The sequence below is a fragment of the Octodon degus genome, unplaced genomic scaffold (assembly GCF_000260255.1).
Source record: "Octodon degus isolate 3935 unplaced genomic scaffold, OctDeg1.0 scaffold00203, whole genome shotgun sequence".
Taxonomy (NCBI): Eukaryota; Metazoa; Chordata; class Mammalia; order Rodentia; family Octodontidae; genus Octodon; species Octodon degus.
Window position 1 is genome coordinate 412458 of NW_004524779.1, and position 21179 is coordinate 433636.

Sequence of the window (21179 nt, forward strand, 5' to 3'; positions counted from 1 at the left end):
ATTTTAAATGAGATTGGAAAATAATTTGCCCCTATGTGCTTAGTTTCACAATGTAAGGAAGATTTTGAGAAAATAAGTTGTTGGGAAAATACAGACTGCTCTGTTTTCTGTTATGGTAATATGGTAGTCAGTCTTCAAGATGATTCTTACCTTCCAGTAAGAATATATCCTTGAAGCTGTAATAGAAATGTTAGAATGTGCTATGGTTTGGAATTTGTGGGTTCCAACCCCTCAGATGTAGTATGTTGAAATTTTAACTTTGATGATGATGTTAAGAAGTGGAAGAAGTTAAGCCATGAAAGGAATCACTGTTGGTGCATTGGTTTTAGGCTTTCTTGCTTCCATCAATAAATCTCATTTATAAATTAGCTATTTGTGGTGGCTTAAAGGGACTGAGACACAGTGTTACCTCTGTAAGCAGGTCATGAAAGACACTGAGGTTCTGCTGTGCCCTCTTGGGTAACTTCTTCCAACATGCAATGAAGGCTCTCAACCAGCCCTATAGGAAGGTCTTCATGGTGAGAAACTGAGGCCTCTTACCAATAGTCAGTTTTGACTTAATAGTCATGTGAATAAGCCATCTTGAAAAAGCCATCAGTGTTGGAAGCCCCAGTTAAGTCTTCTACAGCCCTGGTAGGCAGCTTGACATCAACTTTATAAGACCCTGAGCCAGAACCAGCCAATCAAGCTGCTCCTGTATTCCCAGCCCACAGAAACTGTGAAATAATTGTTGTTTAAGTTACTAAGCTACTATGTTTTAAGCTCCTAAACTCTGTGAAATAAATAACACAGATGGTTAGGAAGGAGGAATAAAAATAGTACCTGCAGGCCTTTCATACTAGGCCTGGACCTGTTTTAGCCCCTAATAGTAGAATCAGTGCTAAGTTCATTCCTGCTTTTGAACATCCCTGACAACCAAAGAGCACTGTCATAGAGGATGACAAAAGAGAGGCACCTTTTTGTTCTTTTTTTAAATGTATTTGGTTGTTACAGGGTCTCACTATGTAGCTCAGATTCATAGTGATCCTCCTGTTTTCAGCCTACCCAGCTGGGATTACAGATGTACACCACTACACCTGGACTCTGTGGCCAGCTCAGCCTACCCTAGGGGTGGGGCTGGCGTGGCATATAGTGCCAGGGATCAAACTGTGGACCCTGGGCTTGCCTAAGCAGGTGCTTTAGTCTGCTGAGCTAGGCTGCTGGCCCCCAGAAAGACTCCTTTTTGTTTTTAGGATAGGATAGGATACGGAGAACACTGAGAACTTACATAAATTTTGATTTTTTAGAGTTCAATAGCCCCTGGGAGAAGTTCTTTGGATTTGTTTCTATGCTGTGGTACTTCCAGTCCTTGCAAGCAGAGCTTGTATCTTATTTTATCCCCATTGCCTAATCACACACACAAATAATGAGTGAAATCAGTGGGAGGACAAACACCTCTCCTTCCTTTTGAATTCTGAAGAAATCCTATTCATCAATGAAGCCTCGATAACATAATGCACATCATTTTCACTGTTAAATAACCCACATCCCTCTATTAAGTTTGTTGCTTTTAGGAGCTCATTCCCTTTTGACTCTGCCATCCCAATTCCTCTGTGCAGTGTTGCTTTATCTGTTGCTCAAGATTTCAGCATGCTTGATCCAACAAAGCACAGAGGTCTGCTGGTAATACACCAATATGCATCATAAAGTTGTCCAAAATCATAATGGTAAGAGTCTTGGGCTGAAGTTAGGAGACCCAAGAGACCAAGTTTTGGGCAACTCTGTCATTGATTAGTCAATATGGCCTTGGGCAAGCTGCTTTCCTTTTCTGGACCTGTGGTTCTCCCTGACCTATAAAGTCATGCATGTTCTCATAAGTTAGGATTACACAGTACAATCCAGAAGTGCAACCCAGTGGTCAGCATACCTCTGAGACACTGTCAGCTTCCAATGCAAAGCTTCCTGGGCTTTCTTTTATTGGGCCATGGATGCAGGTTCAGTGAAAGGCTATAGGTTGATAAGAATCAGTTTCAATTACTAACTCCAGATGACCTTGGACAAATTTTTCTCGTGGATCTTAGCAGGAAAGGGAGGTCCTTATTACTTAGAAGTACCTCGAAGACCCTAGAGAGCTTGCAGAGACAGCCTTCTACAACCTTGGATGCTTGTCCCTGGAGCAGTCCCTACCCACCCCTCTGAGCTTAGCTCTGGAGATAGCTACAGGTGAGCTCTTAAGAGAGAACTTGGGTAATACAGAAGAGGATGGCTGATAGGGGTCACTAGTGTGATGGAATGAATGCAAACGCTAATGAATAAATGAATGAACGTTCTCTCTCCATCCTTAAACGCATGCATACTTGTAATTAGTAATTTAGATCTTAAAATTTTCTACTGAAACCCTCAAATCTTTCAAAAATCAATTAGTCTTCCCATTTATTGTCCTTTCATGCAACCTCTTACACCTTTTACTAAAAGGCAAACAGTAACTTTTAAAAAAGCAGTCAAGTGGAAGACAATGTGGACAACCCTCTTCCCGAGCTCCTCGCCCTCCTGGCCCCTGACTTGGGTGGCTCGGTGAGAACCCCAAGTCCGCTTTCTCCACTGGGGAACCTCCCCGGGGGCGCCAAGTGCTCTCCCTGCTTTGGAGTTGGAAACAGCACGCGGTCGGTGGGAGTTAGGGGCGTTCGGGATCTAGTATGAGCGATCGCGCCTCTTTACACTCTTCGGTGTTCCGCATCACCACTAGCTCAGACCCGCGGGTCAGCCCGATGGGCGGTGGGCTAGCGCGCGGCAAAAGCAGGCTGTCCCAGAACAACCCCTGACCACCTGTAGAGTCGGCGTGCCAGCTGCCTGCTCCTCAGCGCCGCTTCAGTGCCTGCCGCTTTACAAGAGGTACTCCTGGCCAGAGACTATCGGGGTACCCCCGCCCGCTCCGCAGCCCCCTCCCGCGCTTCCTCCCCTTCGCAAACCTCGGGTAGTAGCTCCAACAGCCCCGGGCTCGGCGCGAGCCGCCTCCTCACTTCCCATTGGCTGAGAGAGCGGGGAGGGCGGTCACGTGGGCGCGCGGCAGGCCAGCTCCGGGGACGCCATCTTGGCGGAAAGTTTGGGGGGAGAGCTGCTAGGGGTGCGGAAGGAGGCGAGGTTCCGGGGGGTGGGGCGGCCCGGAGGCCAGAGGGCGAGTGGGGCTGCGGGCCGTGGTGACCGAGGAGACCGCGGCGGCAGCTGAGGAGGAGGAAAAGGCAGCGGGGGTGCGGCCGGCGCGAGGAGCTCCTCCCCCGTCCCTTCACCCGTCGACGGCGCTGCTCGGCCCGGGGCGGGGCGGGGGTACGTGGAGCCGGGCCGGACTGGAAAGCCGCTCAGTGTCCGGTCGAAGCGCACCCCTGCGCCCGCTCCCGCCGCCCGCGGGAACTTTGTGGCCGCGCCGCAGGTGTGGGGGCCGGCGGAGGTGTGCATGCGGGGCGCGAGGGCGTCGCGGAGAGCGGCCGCGGTCCTGTCCGGTCCCCCTCGGAGTGGCCCGGAGGAGGAGGGCGAGGAGCAAGGCAAGCGAAGGGAGCGAGCGGGCAGGGTGGGGCGGGCCGGGGGACCCGCGCTGCTGCCACCCTTCTTGAGCGCTCTGCTTGCAGGGACAGGGACGGGGCCGGGGCGCCTGTCATCCACCCACCACTCAAAGCAGGTGGGAAGACCGAGACAGGGTACTAAGACTGGTGTGGCGGGGTGGGGGTGGGGGTGGTCTCGGTCTCTCCCAGGCTCCTGGTGTTCTTTGGGGAGGGGGAAGCTTCAGAGGAGAATTTGGAAGCGGACTAGTGCCTGCTCCTGAGCGGCTGGGCTGCTCACTTCTAGGAAGCAGCTTTTTGTGTTTGACACTGCTGGGCTTTGAGGCTCTTCTTCTCACTTAGGAAAACTTTAAAAGGTGGGTTTTTCAACTAGGGCTGTGAGTTTCCTGATTGGAGATGTAGGAGAGGTCGTACTTTAGTCGCGATTTGATTCTTTAGTTCTTTCCTTTTCTGTTTGTGTATTTAAAGGTGTGTGAACCTCTTCCTGATTTCTGGAGAAAAATGCCGGTCCGGAAGCAAGGTGAAAATTTATTTCTGAACTCACGTGAATGTTGCTTTCTTTTCCATCGTATGTCAGTTTTGTGATTGGTGTTTTGTTTTTTTTTTTTTTTTTTTTTTTTTTTTTAATGTTTGTGAAACTTCGATGAGATGGCCAGGTCCTACCTTTTCTGTTTAGGACATCTGAGCTTCAGCGCTTGAAAAAAAGGAACTATCCAAGTGTGTGTTTTCATGATGACCCCTCTCCAGTGATAAGAGAATGGTCTCCTCTCCCATGTCGTTTTAAAAACTGAAGTGATGTATTAGTATTTCACTTTGTCATTCTCACTAAACATTTGTCAGCAGCTGGAGTACTAAGAACTCATGTTGGATTATGACATATTGCAGATAATTTGGTTTTGACTACCAGATAATCTGAAAATAGATTGCTAATACACTGATCCAAAAAAAAAAAAATTTTTTTTTTTACTGTTGTAAATTACCAGCCCACATTTATTACAAACTTACCTGCCTCCTTTTTTTACTATATTTTTCAGTTTTTCTTGGTCCTTCTAGGGAATATGGGTAGTGACCAAAGTGATAGCAGTTAACCTGGAGGACTTGGGAACTGTTAAGATGTCCTATAGAGTCATTTGGAGAAACATACAATATACACACTTCTCACTAAAGTCTTCTTTTCTTCTCAGATACCCAGAGAGCTTTGCATCTTTTGGAAGAGTATCGTTCTAAACTAAGCCAAACTGAAGACAGACAGCTCAGAAGTTCCATAGAACGAGTTATTAACATATTTCAGAGCAACCTCTTTCAGGCTTTAATAGGTGAGAATTAAAACTTTATATATGGTTTGTTGTGTTGGGTAGGTGTAATGCTTGTCTGAATTTAGTTATTTTTTTTTTAATTTAGTTATTTTAATCTTAAGGATGTGCTGGGTTCTCTATGAGGTATACAGTAACTTGAACATCTTCAATGAATTGTGTGTTTATTATAGTTCTGTATGCTTTCTAAAATATCAGAAAACCAAAAACCAAACCTTTCAGTGTGATGATTTTAGTTGTCTTTAAGAATACTGTTTAATATCCCAGAATTACTGTTCTTAGTATGCTAGACTTACTGTTAAAAGATGAAGAAGTTGTAGAAATGTTTCAGGACCCAAAGATGATTGACTTAGTGTCAGCTTATTTTTGTGGTTGACTTATATTTCTTTAGAGTCCTTGAAAGTGTCTACAAGGCTCCTCTATGTTTAAGAACATTTATTCACTCCTTGTGGGTGGACCTCTGCTATATTTGCCATTTATAAAGTCAGAATTTCAGGCTCAGAAAATTATCAGATGATCTTGTCTAATAAACTTATTTTACACATAAGAAAGTTGAAGCAGTGTATTCTTAACTGTAACTTAAATTAAAGGTGGAGTGTTGCTGTAAGAGAGAATTTGATGTCAGTAGTGCTGAATTCAATTCTAGATGATGCCACTAATTGAATAGTATTATACAAGTCATTTAGTATTTTTAGGTCATTGTTTTACCTTTAGAATGTAAATAGTGAAATGAAACAATGGATTGTGAAGACTTTTAAAGACAGGTATAATTTTAAGTATATATATATATTTAATACAAATCCTGATTCTTGAAACAAGTGGTTTGTCACTGGTCCTTTTCTCCAGGTGCCTGGAAAAGTTTGCAGACTACTGAACTAGAAAATGTTCCCTCCAATTTTAAGAAAGAAAGTTTAAATAATCATTGATAATATATCTTTTAAAAACAAAAATATATTGTTCATTGCTTTATTTCCTTAGTAACTTCCAAGCAGCTGTGCCTTGTGTCTATGGTTAAGAGTAATTAGTGTGATTCAAAGACTACTTTAAAGTTATTGTATCTTCTCAAGTAATTTACTGATAAATTAATGCTTTCTGCTGAATTTATTTTAGAATTAAAGATTTTTAAGACTGCTTGCTACACTGCAAAAACTTTAAACCTAACATTAATAATGGACTTTAAAATATTTTTATTAGTATATGTTTACACTACATAATGTTCACGTTCCTTGAGTGGAATTAATGCATATATATAACACATCTGAATTGTTTCATCCCCTTTCCTCCTCGCCTGTCCCACTGTTCTTGATCCCATTCCCATCTGCAATAGTTCTATCTCACTACTTCCTATTATCTTTTATTTTGCCCTTTATTTATAGTCTGAGTTCCTTCATATAAGGGAAACCATCCAGTATTTAAGCTTGTGTGTCTAATTTCTTTCACTTAACATTATAGTTTAAGATGCAAAGCGTACATTAAGAATAGAGAACACAATATATTGAACTACCTTATACCCATCATCCATCTCCAAATATTTTAAACATTTTGCCATTTATGTTTATATTATTAATGTACCTTTTCTTGATAGCTGAGACTTAAGGTCCAAGTAGGTAATTAAATTGGACCCTTTGGAAAAAAACAGCAAAATGAAAGAAAGCTACTTTTTTAGTTACTTGGTTTTCTAGATCAACATTAAATTTTTTACTCAGTGGTATCACTTTTCAACATGACTTGTCGCTCCTTGTTTATATATATACTTACTTAGACTGCAGTCTTTCTATGTGGGATGGCCTTGTCTTAAGAAAATTCAGTGGTTAGTGAGGTAACTGATTTATCCTTCTATTTTCCCTTAGATTGGAGATGGACTTGCTGTGTTTGTGGGTACTTCTTATGTATTATACATTTCCTATTTTGAGTGTTTATTCTCAATGCAGAATTGGATTTTGGAAGTTTTCTAATTAAGTTTATATTTGTGGATCTTCCTGAATAATTTTGGTGATTAAAAATTTATCCTTCATACTTATGTTTGCTTGTATTTTAATGTTTTATAGGATGTGGTGTCTGATTTTTGTTTAAGAAAAGTAATATGGTTTAGGAATTTTGAAATAGATAAATTTAGAAGAGGTATTTGTCTTTTCATACCATAATTGAATTAATTGTATCAATTCAATACTACTGAATTGATAAATGTGTTCTCTTTTGTTTGCTTCTCTGAAAAGTTTTAGGCCCATATGATGTTCTTTCTTTTTGCGTTACACTTTGCCATTGTTTTTGAAAGTGTCGTGTTATTTTATTTTATTTATTTATTTTTTTTAATTTTAAAGTAAAGCTTTATTTTTATTTTTTTACATTTATTTATGTATGTGTGTGTGTGTGTGTGTGTGTGTGGCCAGCTCAGCCCACCAGGGGGCGGGGCTGGCTGGCATGTGGTGCTGGGGGATCGAACTGCAGTCCCTGTGCCCTACCAAGCTTGTTCCAAGTAGGTGCTTTAGACCACTGAGCCATCTCACCAGCCCCTGTCGTGTTATTTTAAATCTGTAAGTTGCCCTAAATTAAAAATTAGTTCACTGAGTCCATAGCATATACTACACAGGATTAGCTGTAATTTTCCTTTAGTAGGTGGCACTGAGTGGTCTGAGGTAGTGCCTGTGTGTTGTGGGATTAAAAGGATACATAGGTCCTGACCACATGAATTATTTAGAAAGTTATTTGGTGTTTAGGTTGTTTTTTTCATTTTTTTGGAGATAGGGTCTCAGTAACTCAAACTAGCCTTGAACTCACTGTGTAACTGGGCTGGCCTTGGACTTGTGGCAGTCCTCCTACCTCAGCCTTATGGAGTACTGGGATTACAGGGGTTTGTCATTGCTTAGTCTATAGTGATTTGTCTAGTTAATTTGGCATGAGTATCTTTGTACTTTTGTTAACATTGGTTATTTATTGATTCTTTGAACTGGTAGTTTGTATTGACTTTTCATTTTTGGCTAGGGCTTTAGGGATTTTGGTATTAAAGAAATATTACTGCATTCTCTAGTTGACATATAGGTTAGGTTTCTGGTATTTTGGAGTTATTAGAGACTCAAGCATGTACATACTGTATTGCATCTGTTCTCTGAAACCAATTTTTAAATATTTTAATATCTCTGGCATGCATGGTATATATCATTTTAATTGGTTTTTGCATTAAAAACAAAATAATGGTTCAATTTATAATTGATATTGTTCTAAATTTAATGAATTACAGAAATCATTGTTGTATCTCTAATGCTTGGTAGTTACCTTGGATGATGACCAGAAGGTTTAAAAATTTTTGAAAGTAGTAAAGTTTTTATTCACTTTTTAGTCTTATCAGAGTTAAATGTTTATCTATTTATTTATTATTTATTTTTTTAGAGTTAAATGTGTAAAGCAGTGCCTTAAGAAAAATCCATGAGCTGCACATTTAACATTTATTCCTCAAATATACCTGGTTATTATTTTCGTATATGGAAGGTAACTCCTACTTAATTTCACTCTCAGACATAGGAGCAATTTGAGGACTTAATGTATTTGATTTTGTATTTATATTTTGAAAATTGTTTAAGTAAAGTATACTGTCCCTGGTTTTTATTACATTTGAGCCCAGATGTTCAGGTCCATAGTGATTTCAGATCTTTCCTGATTCTAAGGTGTCTAGATTCCCAGATGACCGGTATTCCTTAGAGATTTTATACTACTCTAGATCCCTGCAGTTATTTCTTGTGGGAATCAGGGAAATACATCTACTCTTCTCGTGACCATGATTCTGGGCTTAAGATCACGGTGGCTTTAGAGGGTGGAATACGGAGTCATATGATTTTTTTTTTCCTGTATTTAGGGCAGGGTCTACAGGGTATTCAGGGTCTCACTATGTAGATTAGACTCACAGTGATTCTACTGTTTACAGCCTCCCATGTACTGGGATTATAGGCATCAACCACTGCACCCAGTCTCCATCACTGTCTCAGTGTGCCCCAGGGGTGGGGCCAGCATGGCAGGCTGAGGATCGAACCCTGGCCGCTGCACTCTGCCTAAGCAGGCACTTTAGTCTGCTGAACTGTCAGTCCTGCCCTTTAAGAGTCATATGATTTACGTATTTTATCTGCAACAAATTATCAAGCTTATTGATGATGTATATTGTGCCTAAGGAGAGTCACATGGAGAGAAAACATTCTCTTAGGCTTTCACAGAGAGCAAATTGGTCAAGCAATGGCCGTGACTCATCCACATGGCTGACACCGACAAAGGATCTACAAAGTGAGGTACAGGGTTGCAGGATAAATCCTGAGGGTACTTGACTGACCTTATCAGATACAGAAGTTACATTTCTTGTTTACAGGTCTTGCTTTATCTTGGTCTTAACCGTCCAGCAGAAAAGTATAAAAATGAGGGATAGAAAGTAAAGCCATATTAATATGCTGAGCTATAAAAGGCTCAAGTCAACAACTTCTGCAGTCAACCCACTACTGTTGTGGACTGCTGGACTGTGTTGGATTGTTTGGCTGAATTCAAGTACCTAAAGTATTTAGATGCCAATAGAATACCCATCTCTGACAGGACTAAACAAAAAAAAGGGGATACAAAGGAAAGACCATTTTGTATTTGTATATACAGAATAGTTAGGATAGATATACAGCTACTCTCGCTTAATTCAATGAGAAGAAAGATTTGTACTAATAGTATTTGGACAGGATATCCTGTCTGCTTGTACTATGGATAACCACTAAGAAGATAACAGTGTACAAGGTATTAATTATTGAAACTGTCCTATTAATCACCTTTGAAACTGTCTCATTGATATTTGTTTCTCAATAAAATAAAATAAAATTTTAAAAAATTACCAAGCTTTTTAAAAAATGATCTTTAAAAATAAAATCTGATGTATATACATGAGATTTATAGGATATTGTGGAATACATGGGAACATGTTTACTACAGTAAAGTGAATTAACGTCTATCATCTCACATTTTTAAATATTTTACGTACTTTTGTGGCAAACAACTAAAAATCTAACAAAAATTCTTAAAACTATACAACTATTAATTTTAGTTGTCATGATAAGATAGAAATTTCATTAGAAATTTACGTTTTCATTTTGTGTATCTGCTATTTTGTATCCTTTGACTATCTCACCATTTTCTCTGACTCCCTCACTGTTTAATTGCCTTTGTGAATGAAACATTATCTTTTTTTTTCCTTAAATAGTCTGTGTATTTTTCTTTGTCTGGTTTATTTTATTGAGCATAATGTCCTGTAGGTCCATCCCTGTTGTGGCAAATAGATCTTACTGTTTTTTTTCTTTTTTTTTTTTCCCATAATTTTATTGAGAAACAAATAGCAGTGAGACAGTTTCAAATCAAATTGGTAGGACTGTTTCAATAATTAACACATTGTGTACTTTCTTCCTAGTGGTTAGTTGCTGTTCAAGATGCAGACATGATATCCTATTTACAAACACTATTAGAACAAATCCCTCTAAAACAGATCTTATTTTAACGCTGAATAGTATGTATATGTGCGTTTGTGGGTCTATATGTGTATATGTACTGTGTCTTTCTAACCCATTAGTTTGTTGATCAACATTTAGGTTATTTCTGTTTCTGTACTGTTGTGAATAATGCTCCAGTGAACAGTCTTTACCAAGATAGGATTTTGTCTCCTTTGTGTACACCTGTACCTAGAAGCAAGATTGTTGGGTTGCAATGTAGTTTTAGTTATAATTTCTTTAGGAACCCCTATGCTGTTTTCCATATGGCTGTATCAAACTAATTCTCTGCCAACAGTGAACTAGGATTCCCTTTTTATCTCTTGTCTTTGGTAATGCACATCTTTATAAGTATTAGATGGTATCTCATCATGTTTTATTTTACATTTATTTCTCTGATGATTAGTGATGTTGAGTGCCTTTAATAGGTCTTTTGACCATTTTTATGTCTTCTTAGTAGAGATAGCTGTTCAGTCCTTTGCCTTTTTTTTTGGGGGGGTACAAGGTCTCGCTATGTGGCTCATAGTGATCCTCCTGTCTCAGCCTCCCCAGCATTGGGATTACAGGCATGTGCCACCACACCTGGTTTCAGGGGGCCGGCACATGTGGTACCTGGGGTCAAACCTGGTCCTTGCGCCAGGCAGGCGCTTAGACTACTAATCTGTCTCTCCAGGCTCCTTTGCCTATTTTTATTTTTATATTTATTTATTTATTTATTTATTTATTTATTTGTTGTATTTGAGGGAAGGGTGTACAGGGTGTTCAGGATCTCACTACTAGATCAGACTTTTAGTGATCTATCTGTTCACAGCCTCCCAAGAGCTGGGATTACAGGTACGTGCTATCATACCCAGTCTCAGTTGCTGTCTCAGTGCGCCCCAGGGGTGGGGCTGGCACAGCAGCCCCGGGGATCGAACTGCTGAGCTATTGGACTGGCCTTTTTCCCGTTTTTAAATTGTACTGTTTTTCTGTTCTTGATTCCTTATCTTTATAAGACATCTTATAAAGATGTACATATTCCTTATTAGATTTGTGGCTTATGGTTTGTTTGTTTTTTTTCTGTTCAGTAGGGTGCCTTTCCATTTTTTGATTGCTTTTCTATTTTATTGATTGTTTCCTTGCAAACTTATTTTAATGGAGTGTTTTATTTTAGTTCTACAGACATTTCAGAATTAAGGTAGATAATAAATAAAATCCATTATGAATTTTTATATTGCTACTTCATTAACAGTAGTTTTACTAGTGTTATAAATATGATAAAAAGATATTACTAGTCTTTATTTGGAGTTACTAGGCTTCAGAAGTGTGACTCCTTTACCGTACTATTTTGAACTGTATAATTCACGAATGTTAAATATGTTTATGTTGAGCTGGCCAGATAGCTCAGTGGACTAAAGTGCCTGCTTAGGCAGAGGGCACTGGCCAGGGCGTGGTGGTGTACACCTATAATCCCAGCACTTGGGAAGCTGAAAACAAGAGAATCACTATGAGTCCGATCTATGTAGTGAGACCCTGTAGACCCTGTACTAAATACAAAAAAAAAAAAAGTATGTTCTGTTGTTAAACAGATTTTCAGAACATTTACAATATGCACAACTCTATGTCCATTATACAATACTTCTTCCCCCAGCCATCATATTAATTTCTGTTTCCATGGATTTGGCTACTTAAAAATATTATTCATTCAATAGCCATTTTAATGTAAGAATAACTCTTTTTAAAGTATGTATAGTGCCATACCAGCCCCACCCCTGGGGCATGTTGAGATGGTGATTGAGACTAGGTACCTGTAATTCCAGCACTTGGGAGACTAAAAGCAGGAGAATCACTATGAGTCTGATCTATGTGGTAAGACCCTGTAGACCCTGTACTAAATACATTTTAAAAGAAAGTATATCTACAAGGTAGTAACATTTATTGAATACTTCAGGTACCCCATTTAGTCACCACAATTCTATGAAATGTATATTCACCAAATGAAGTGGTCAGCCTGTTTTGTTTTTTCTTTTCTTTCTTTTTTTTTGGAGACAGTTTCTCTATGTGGTTCAGGCTGGCTTTGAACTCACTTCTGCCTCAGCCTCCTGAGTGCTGGGATTACAGTCATGCCACCGCACCTGACCATACTATTTTATAGAAGACAGGTACTAAGAAATAGCCAGGCTTGTCCATTGACCTTCAGATACTAAATTGATTAGCTAGAAATTTAATCTGAGGGCAGAGCCCTCTTCAACCATTAGAATCTTTTTTTTTTTTTTTTTTTTTTTTTTTCCAGTCAGGGGATCAAATTGGGACCTTGTGCATGTCAGGCAGGCACTTATGCTGCTGAGCTGTCTTCTGCCCAATCATTAGAATCTTGTCATTATTTTCAAAGTTGAATATTTTAAATGTAGCAACACTAATAACAAGCATATTTAAGATTTCTCTTTTAAAACAATGGTCACTTGAAAGAATGTTTATAATGATGAGTTAACTTTATATTGGTGGAATTTATACAGTTTGAGGAGTTTGTGTACTTAGTAATGAGATGAAGAGATGAAGGTTTCTAGCTATATTGGTCATATGTTAGCATTTCTTTGTGGTTTTGTTTCTTTTTGCCAATTGTTATAACCAGTGTTACATTTAATATGTAGCTAACCTAAGAGGGTTATAACTTTTCCTTTTTTGATAAGGGTCTCACTAGGCAGTTTGGACTCGTAATGATCTCCTCAGCCTCCCTAGTACTGGGATTATAGGCATGTGCCACCACTTCTGGTTCTGGTGTTGGCATGGCATGTGGTACAGAGGTTTGAACTCAGGACCATGGGCTTGTCAGGCAGGCACTTACGCTGCCGAGCTATCTCCCCAACTCTTTTTTTTTTGTTTGTTTGTTTTTGAGATGAGGTCTCACTCTTTAGTTCAAGCTGGCCCTGAACTCACTTTGTAACCCAGGCTGTCCTTAAATTCATGGCTGTCCTTCTGCCTCAGCCTCCAATATGCTAGGATTACAGGCATGTGCCACCTTGCTTGGCATATAACTTTGGAGGGTTTTTTTTTAGTCTTTTGAGACAGGGTCTCGCTATGTAGTTCAGACTGGCCTCAACTCACTTCGTAGTACAGGCTGGCCTTGAACTCAAAGCAGTCCTCCTGTTTCAGCCTCCTGCATGCTGGGAATACAGGTATGTGCTCCCACCCCTAGCAACATATAACTTTAATGACCAAGTTTGAATGAGGAAAATGTCAGGGTAAACTGTTGGCTAAAATTTTATGGACTCAAAGGAGAATTGTATTGTCTTTTTAAAAAAATATTTTTTCATTTTTTAGGGAAGGGTCTACAGGGTGTTCAGGGTCTCACTAGTAGATTGGACTCCTAGTGATCCACCTGTTTACAGCTTCCTAAGAGCTGGGATTACAGGCACATGCCACCACTCCCAGTCTCAGTTGCTGTCTCAGCGTGCCCCGGGGGTGGGGCCAGCACGGCAGGCCCGGGGGATTGAAACCCCAGCCCTTGTACCTGCTTGCAGGTGCTTTAATCTGCTGAGCTATTTGGCTGGCCCTGTATTGTCTTTTTACGTGGTTCTTTTTTCTTTTAACCGGAACTCAAACTTGGCCTTACGTTTACCAGGCAGGCACCGTGCCCCTGAGTTATATCCCTGGCCCTTTCACCCAGTGATTTTTATTTAATTATTTATTTGCTAATAGATTTGCTTACTACAGGTCTGAAGCAGTGTTTTGTGTTGAAGTTGTTTGAATTCTACTTAGAACCTTGGAGTCATAGAGCTATAAATGGATCTATAAATATTTCTTCAAAGTCATTTTATCTATGTAGGCTCATATATTTTTTTTTTCTTTTTTAATTTATTTATTTGGTACAGGGTCTTACTACACAGCTCCGACTTGTAGTGATTCTCCTATTTTCAGCCTCCTCAGCGCTGGGATTATAGGCATGTGTCTCCCCTTTCTTCCTCTCCCCCCCCCTTTTTGACACAGTCTATGTTGCCCTCAAACTTACTGTCCTCTTTCCTAAGTATCTTGAGTAGTTAGGATTACATTTATGTGCCATAGTGTTCAACTCCCTTCTGTTTTGTTTTTGTTTTTTTCTTTTTTTTTTTTTTTTTGGTGGTACCAGGGATCGAACTCAGGACCTTGCATTTGCCAGGCAAGCACTTATTCCACTCAGCTATTTCCCCGCCCCTCATTTTTAAAAAATTTTTGTGGAATTTACTTTTGGATGGACTGACAGGTAGAATTGGCTGTTTGTGTGGTACTATAATTGAATTTATGTACATGTCAATATTGTGACTTCTCTGAACTGGGTAATTTTTTTTTTTTTTTTTTTTTTTTTTTTTGTGCGTATGTATTGTACTACAGGATCTACAGGGTCTATAGGATCTTACTACGTAGATCAGACTCATAGTGATCTGCCTGTGTTCAGCCTCCCTAGAGCTGGGATTACAGGCACATGCCACCACACCCAGTCTTGTATAACTGTTTTTACTTCATCCAGTGGACATCTTTCCATATTAGTAGGCCTGTACCATTTTAAATAACTGTTTATATGATACAGGTTTTTTTTTTGAAGTTTTATTAATGGTTTCCCAGGAATATTGAAGACATAATATTTCTGAAATAAATATTGCATTTACATATGTATTTCTATTTAGCATTCTTTATTTTACCCCTTTCTCTGTTCCTCTTCCACAGCTTACTCACTCTGTTATTTAGTACTCCAATAAATACTCCAGTATTTAGTAAATGAATACCTTAAATGTTCAGAGTAAACTCACAAAGCTTTTTTGGTAATAACGTGAGTGTCTCTTGGTATTTTATTTGGGTGTGGTGCTGGAAATGGAACCCAGGGCCTCATGAATACTAGCAGACACTTTTATTTAGCTGCACACCCGAATAACTTGAAGTTTACATGACTTTGACATGTTCATTTTATCATTTGTTTTTAGTCCCCCCTCCCCCATTAGACTCAGGACCTTGTGCTTACTAGGCAAGCAGTGCACCACTGAACTATATTTCCAGCCCTACCATTTGTTTTTATCTTCTCTTTGACTTCTATTGGGATAACTATCATTAAAATTTTAAGGTAGGTACCTTAAAGGATTCTGTTCTCCCCAGTCAAGAAATGGTAAAAAGTATTTTGAATCCTATATTATTTTGTAGAAATACTTTGTCACAGTATTAGTCTCACCTCTTATTAGGTTGGACTAATAACCATTAATTTGATGGTTATTAGACTATTGATGGAACAAAATAGTCGTGCAGCTTTAACAAGGAACATATTCTGTGACACTTGGTTTTGATTCTTGAGGATTTCATGGAGATGGAATACAGCATTGTTAAACAGATTTAGTGCTTGTACTGCTACAACTTAGGGGGTGCTTTTCTACAAAACTTTGCACTATGTCCTGCATTTTACCGATCTCCCTAATGTGGTTTGAAGGGAGGGACTCCTCTGCCTTTTTCTCCTTCTCTGCTGATAGTGGTCTCCCCCATAACCTTTCAAGTGTGACATTCAGCATATTTGTATTGCAAGACTCACATATTTATGAAGTTAAAGTTTATTAGAAAAACTTGCTTGTCTTGAACACTAGCAGAACAAGTTACTCATACCCAAAGTGGTTTTAGCAAGAAGTTATTCTATCTAAATGTTACTTGTAATCACTGCTCATGATTCTGTTCATGATAATTCTCATCTTTAAATAATTTTTTCCCTTTATAAAAAAATCAATTCAAAATTACACCAGTAGAATAAAGAACTCAGAGGATGAATCTAAACATTATGTAATTACCACTCGGTATTTCTGAGCAGAGTAACTGTTATAAATATACTGATACACAGAGTTCATATTCCAGTTGATAGCAACATAACTTGATCTTTTAAATTAGACTGTGCTGGGCCAAAGAGATAGCTCAGTGGTCTAAGTGCCTGCTAGGCAAGTGAAAGGACCCTTTGATCCCCAGTACCCCTGCCCCTGCCCCTGCCCTGAGCCTGCCTAGCCACCAATCAAAACCAGGCAAGGCAGTGCATGCCTGTAATCTCAGTGCTGGGAAAACTCAAACTGGAGGATCACTTTCAGGCTGCATAGTGAGACCCTATACCAAATACATAAACTAAAAATTTAAAATAAATAAGATTGTGCTAGTTACACATAAATTGATAGTTTTAGGATTTTGTCATGTCTTGATTTCTAAAATACTATAAAATAAATAACTTTTTAAAAATATTCAGATTAGGGGCCGGGGAGATGGCTCAGTAGAATAAGCACTTGACTGGCAAGCGCAAGGGCCTGAGTTCAATCCCCGGTTCTGCAAAAAAAAAAAAAAAAATCAGATTTACAAATAACCAAAAATCCTATTTTTTGGATTTTAACATTTCCTAATGTTTTACTTTGGTTAGAAAGGCAGTTAATACTACTTAAGGTTACATTCGTGGCCTGGATATAGTTAGTAAAGATACTAAACCTTGGTAATACATTGAATTTGCACAACTCATAATAATGATATTAGCTACCATATGTTAGGAACTTGTTAAGTGTTACTGTATTGGGGCTGGCCAAATAGCTCAGCTGATTAAAGCACCTGCAAGCAGATGCAGCGGCCTGGGTTAGATCCCTGGACCTGCCTTGCTGTCCCCGCCCCCCAGGGTGCACTGAGAAAGCAGTTTAGACTGGGTGTGGTGGTATGTGCCTGTAATCCCAGCTCTTGGGAGGCTGTAAAACAGGTGGATCACTACGGGTCTGATCTACTAGTGAGACCCTGAACACCCTGTAGAACCCTTCCCTAAAATACAGAAACAAAAAAAAAGTATTGTTGTATTAAGCAGTGTGTTATGTTCAGTCCTTACAGCAATTTACAAGAGGCAAGTTAATTAGAGGTTTAGTAGCTAATTAGTAATGGCATAGGGATTTGAACATAGTATGTCATTTGAAATGTAACATGCTTATGATTTATAGCATTGCAACATAATGAAATGTTCATTGTTGAAGTACATTGTAAAATTGAACTTTTCTAATTAAAGATTTTGCTTTTGATTGTTCTAATATTACATAGTTTAACTAAAAATATAAATACTTTAAAATTTGTTTTTACTTTTCTTGACTCCAGATATTCAAGAATTTTATGAAGTGACCTTACTGGATAATCCAAAATGTATAGATCATTCAAAGCAGTCTGAACCAATTCAGCCTGTGAATACCTGGGAAATTTCTAGCCTTCCAAGCACTACTGTGACTTCAGAAACACTGCCAAGCAGCCTTAGTCCTGGTATAGAGGTAAGATATTAAAAATTTGTGAAACTATTTTTCACTGATAAATTTGTTTGGGCTACTGAGCTTTAAAATTTTATTAAAATGGGGATTTTGTGGAGATTACTTGTAGTGGAATATAGAAAATGAAGTTAAACATGTTTTTGAAATTTATAATCTGTTGCTTCTGTTTTGTTTGTTGTTTTTGTAGCTTTTTGAGACAGGATTTTGCTGTGTAGTTCCAACTTTTTTTTTTTTTTTTAGAATTTTATTTATTTATGTGTGTGTGTATGTGTGTGTGTGTGTGGCCAGCTCAGCCCACCAGGGGGCGGGGCTGGCTGGCATGTGGTGCTGGGGGATTGAACCGCGGTCCCTGTGCTTTGCTAAGCTTGTTCTAAGTATAAGTAGGTGCTTTAGACCGCTGAGCCATCTCACCAGCCCTGTAGTTCCAACTTTTAACTCACTATGTAGCCCTGGCCCAAACTCTTGGTGATTCTTGTACCTCAGCCTCATGAATGCTAGGATTATGAGTGTGTGCTATCACACCTGGCTGTTGTTAATTCAGTATTATGATATTATAATGTCTGATGTATTTGTTTTAGGCTATTAAGATCTACTTTGCATGATTGATTGAGTAAGGCTCCATTTGTGTACTAAGTAAAATGGAAATTGTACCTTGAAAGGATGGTTTTGTCTTTTCCTAGAAATAGACTGTAGTTTTGTGGTTCTGAGCCTGTTTTCCCATGGCTTTTCTGTTCATAGGCTTGAAAGATTGCATTAAAACTTACTAGAGAGTGATCAACAGATCTTGAGATCACCATTGAATTTTAGATTTTTCTGTAGGTAAAACTGTACTTTTTAAAATGCAGTAACATAGTATTTTTTTTCTTTTTAAGAAAAAACTGTGCTGTACAGTTGTTATTTGGATATGGAATAATGGTAATGTGAAACATTTTGTTTTCTGCCTGAGAAACATTAATCATTTGAAAAGCTCTCAGTTTTATTCTAGTCCCTTCTAGTTAGTACTAGGCAGGGTCCGAAAATTAAATTTGCTTCTGCTTGGTGAGTAATAAAGAAAAGTGGGAGTGTACAGTAAGCAGATAGCACTTTGATAGTTTGTTTCTCAGTAACATAACTTGAGAATTCTAGAGCAGGGTGACTCAGAGCACATTTGATTATTTTAATTTCAAAGATGAGAAAACTGAGATCTTAGGAAAATGACTTGGCTCAGCTTACTTGGTTAGTTGGGGCAAATCTCTCTTTGGATTTCAGATCTCTTAATACTTAGTTAATACTTCTCTTTAGGAATCCTAGTATGACTTTATATGTTTATCTTCAATTAGAGTCTGTTATATATGTATCCTTATTTTCTTCTTTCATTTAAAAAATTATTTCTCTTGGATAATTTTTATTTTCATCCTTCCTTTTTGGTACTAGGGATTGATTGAACTCAGAACTTTGCACTTGTCAGGCAGGTGCTTGTGCCCCTCCCTTCTTTAGTTGCTATATTACTGCTTTTGTGATAGTTTATTCCTCTGACCTATTTCAAGTGGAATTAAAATATGTCTACAGTTATTGCTGTAGTTTGTAGCTTACCTCCACAATTCAGGTGTTGCCAGTGTGATAGTATTAAGAGGTAGAGAGCCTTAAAGAGATGATTAGGCCATCTGTCTTGTTAATGAGATTAAGGATCTTAGGAAGTCTTTAGCTCTGCCTTGTGCTGAGTGAGGATGAAGCAGGAAGACCCAGACAAGACAAGTGATGGGTGATGGCCAACCTAGGTCTTAGACTTCCCAGTCTCAAGCACTGTGAAAAATACATTTCTGTTCTTTTTATTGTGTCTCGGGTGTTCTGTTACAGTAGCACAAAGTGGACTAAAACAATTACGCAATTTGTATTTCACATTTACTTTTTAGTCCTAGGTTTAAAAACTTTTTTACCTAGTAAACTTCCAGAGCAGTGACTTACATCTTTAATTACTATTTTTGTAATTGATCTGTGATTATAAAGCATAGAATTCTTACACTTAATTTGCCTATTTTTATAGGAGATTGGATAATGGCTGGCTCTGTTCAACTAATTTATTAAGGTAAAGTAAGTAGGTAGTTTTGAAGGCTTGAAGTTGATATGAGTACAGGTTTCAGTGGGAAAGATCAAGAGTACATTGGAATTCTTCAATATTGGAGGGCCATGGGGTGTAATCTGATTGGTAGAACACTTACCTAGCATGTACAAAGCTTTGCTGTCTGCCATTTCCTAATAGTAGGACATTTCAACATCTATAAAATTAAGAAGCACTTTTACCTAGAGTACTATGTGAACCTATAGTTTCTGCGCTTCCTAAAAGATATTTTCTGGACATGATAAAAGGACAAATGAATATAAGAATGAGGACTTTTAGATGGTAAATGTCAGATCTTACTAGTTTGGAAAATATGTGAGAAGGGTATACAATCAAAAATGTTTTAGGGGTTAGCACATGGAAATAGCCTAAAGTAATGTTTGAAATCTTGGATAGACTTTAAAGGAAGTAATGAGATTTGTCCATCAAGACCTAGATTTTTAGAAAGAGGGAAAATACATGTTTCAAATGTTAGTGAGCTCCCATCAGTTAACTATGAAGTAATGTTTTAGCAGAGAGGACGGAATTCTCTTGACATATTATTCTGAAAATGTAAGTAGTTTGAAACATGGATGGATGACAGTTATAATGACTCAAAAAGTTTATATTGAACATGTTTGGAGATTTAATTTCTATTTTTAAATATTTTATTAAAGTTCCTTTTTTCCCATATCTTTGTCAACATTCCTTTTGTATTGATGATAGCTATTTTGACTGGGGCTTACTACTGAGTCTAGTTTTAATTGGCATTTCTCTGATGGCTAGAGATTTGAACATTTTTTAAATATACTTTTTGGCCATTTGAACTTCTTTTGAAAACTATGTAGTTCAAGGGCTGGCCTAATAGCTCAGGAGACAAAAGCGCCTACTTAGAGCGCAGCAGCCTGGGTTTGATTCCCCGGCATGCTGTGCCAGCCCCACCCATGGGGCATGCTGAGACAGCAATTGAGACTGGGAGTGATGGCGCATGCCTGTAATCCCAGAACTTGGGAGGCTGGAAACAAGAGAATCACTACGAATCCAAACTACATAGTGACCCTGTAAACCTGTAGACAATGTCCTAAATACAGGGAAAAAAAGAGTATCTAGTTCATTTGTCACTTTTTATTGGATACATTATTTTAGGGAGATTAACTTCTTTCAGTTCTTTTTTTAAATGTATTTAGTACAGGGCTACAGTGTCTCACTATACAGATTGGACTCATAGTGATCCTCCTGTTTTCAACCTCCCATGTGCTGGGTTTACAGGCGGGTGCCACTATGCCCAATCTCAAACAATGTCTCAGTGTGCCCGGGGGCCCGGCCAGCACAGCAGACCAGGGATGGAACTCTGGTCCCTGCATCTGCCTAAACAAGCTCTTTAGTCCTCTGAGCTATCTGGCCGGCCCCTCAGTTCTTGACATAGATGCTAATCTGCTATTGGAAGAGTAGCTAGCAAAAATTTTCTCCCATTCAATAGGTATCTCTTTACTCTGTTTTTT

The 21179-nt window shown here is 38.8% G+C and overlaps 1 protein-coding gene across 1 annotated transcript in view; it reads left to right on the forward strand.

The window, feature by feature from the left end:
- The first annotated feature begins 3112 nt into the window (after nt 1-3112).
- Nucleotides 3113-21179, forward strand: part of Dlg1 (discs large MAGUK scaffold protein 1) — a 234933-nt gene continuing 216866 nt past the window's right edge. Inside the window, exons 1-4 of the mRNA XM_004644568.2 lie at nt 3113-3518; nt 4002-4053; nt 4718-4849; nt 17437-17603. Coding sequence (XP_004644625.1) covers nt 4035-4053; nt 4718-4849; nt 17437-17603 — 318 coding nt within the window. The 5' untranslated portion in view covers nt 3113-3518; nt 4002-4034. The remainder of the gene's footprint in view (nt 3519-4001; nt 4054-4717; nt 4850-17436; nt 17604-21179) is intronic.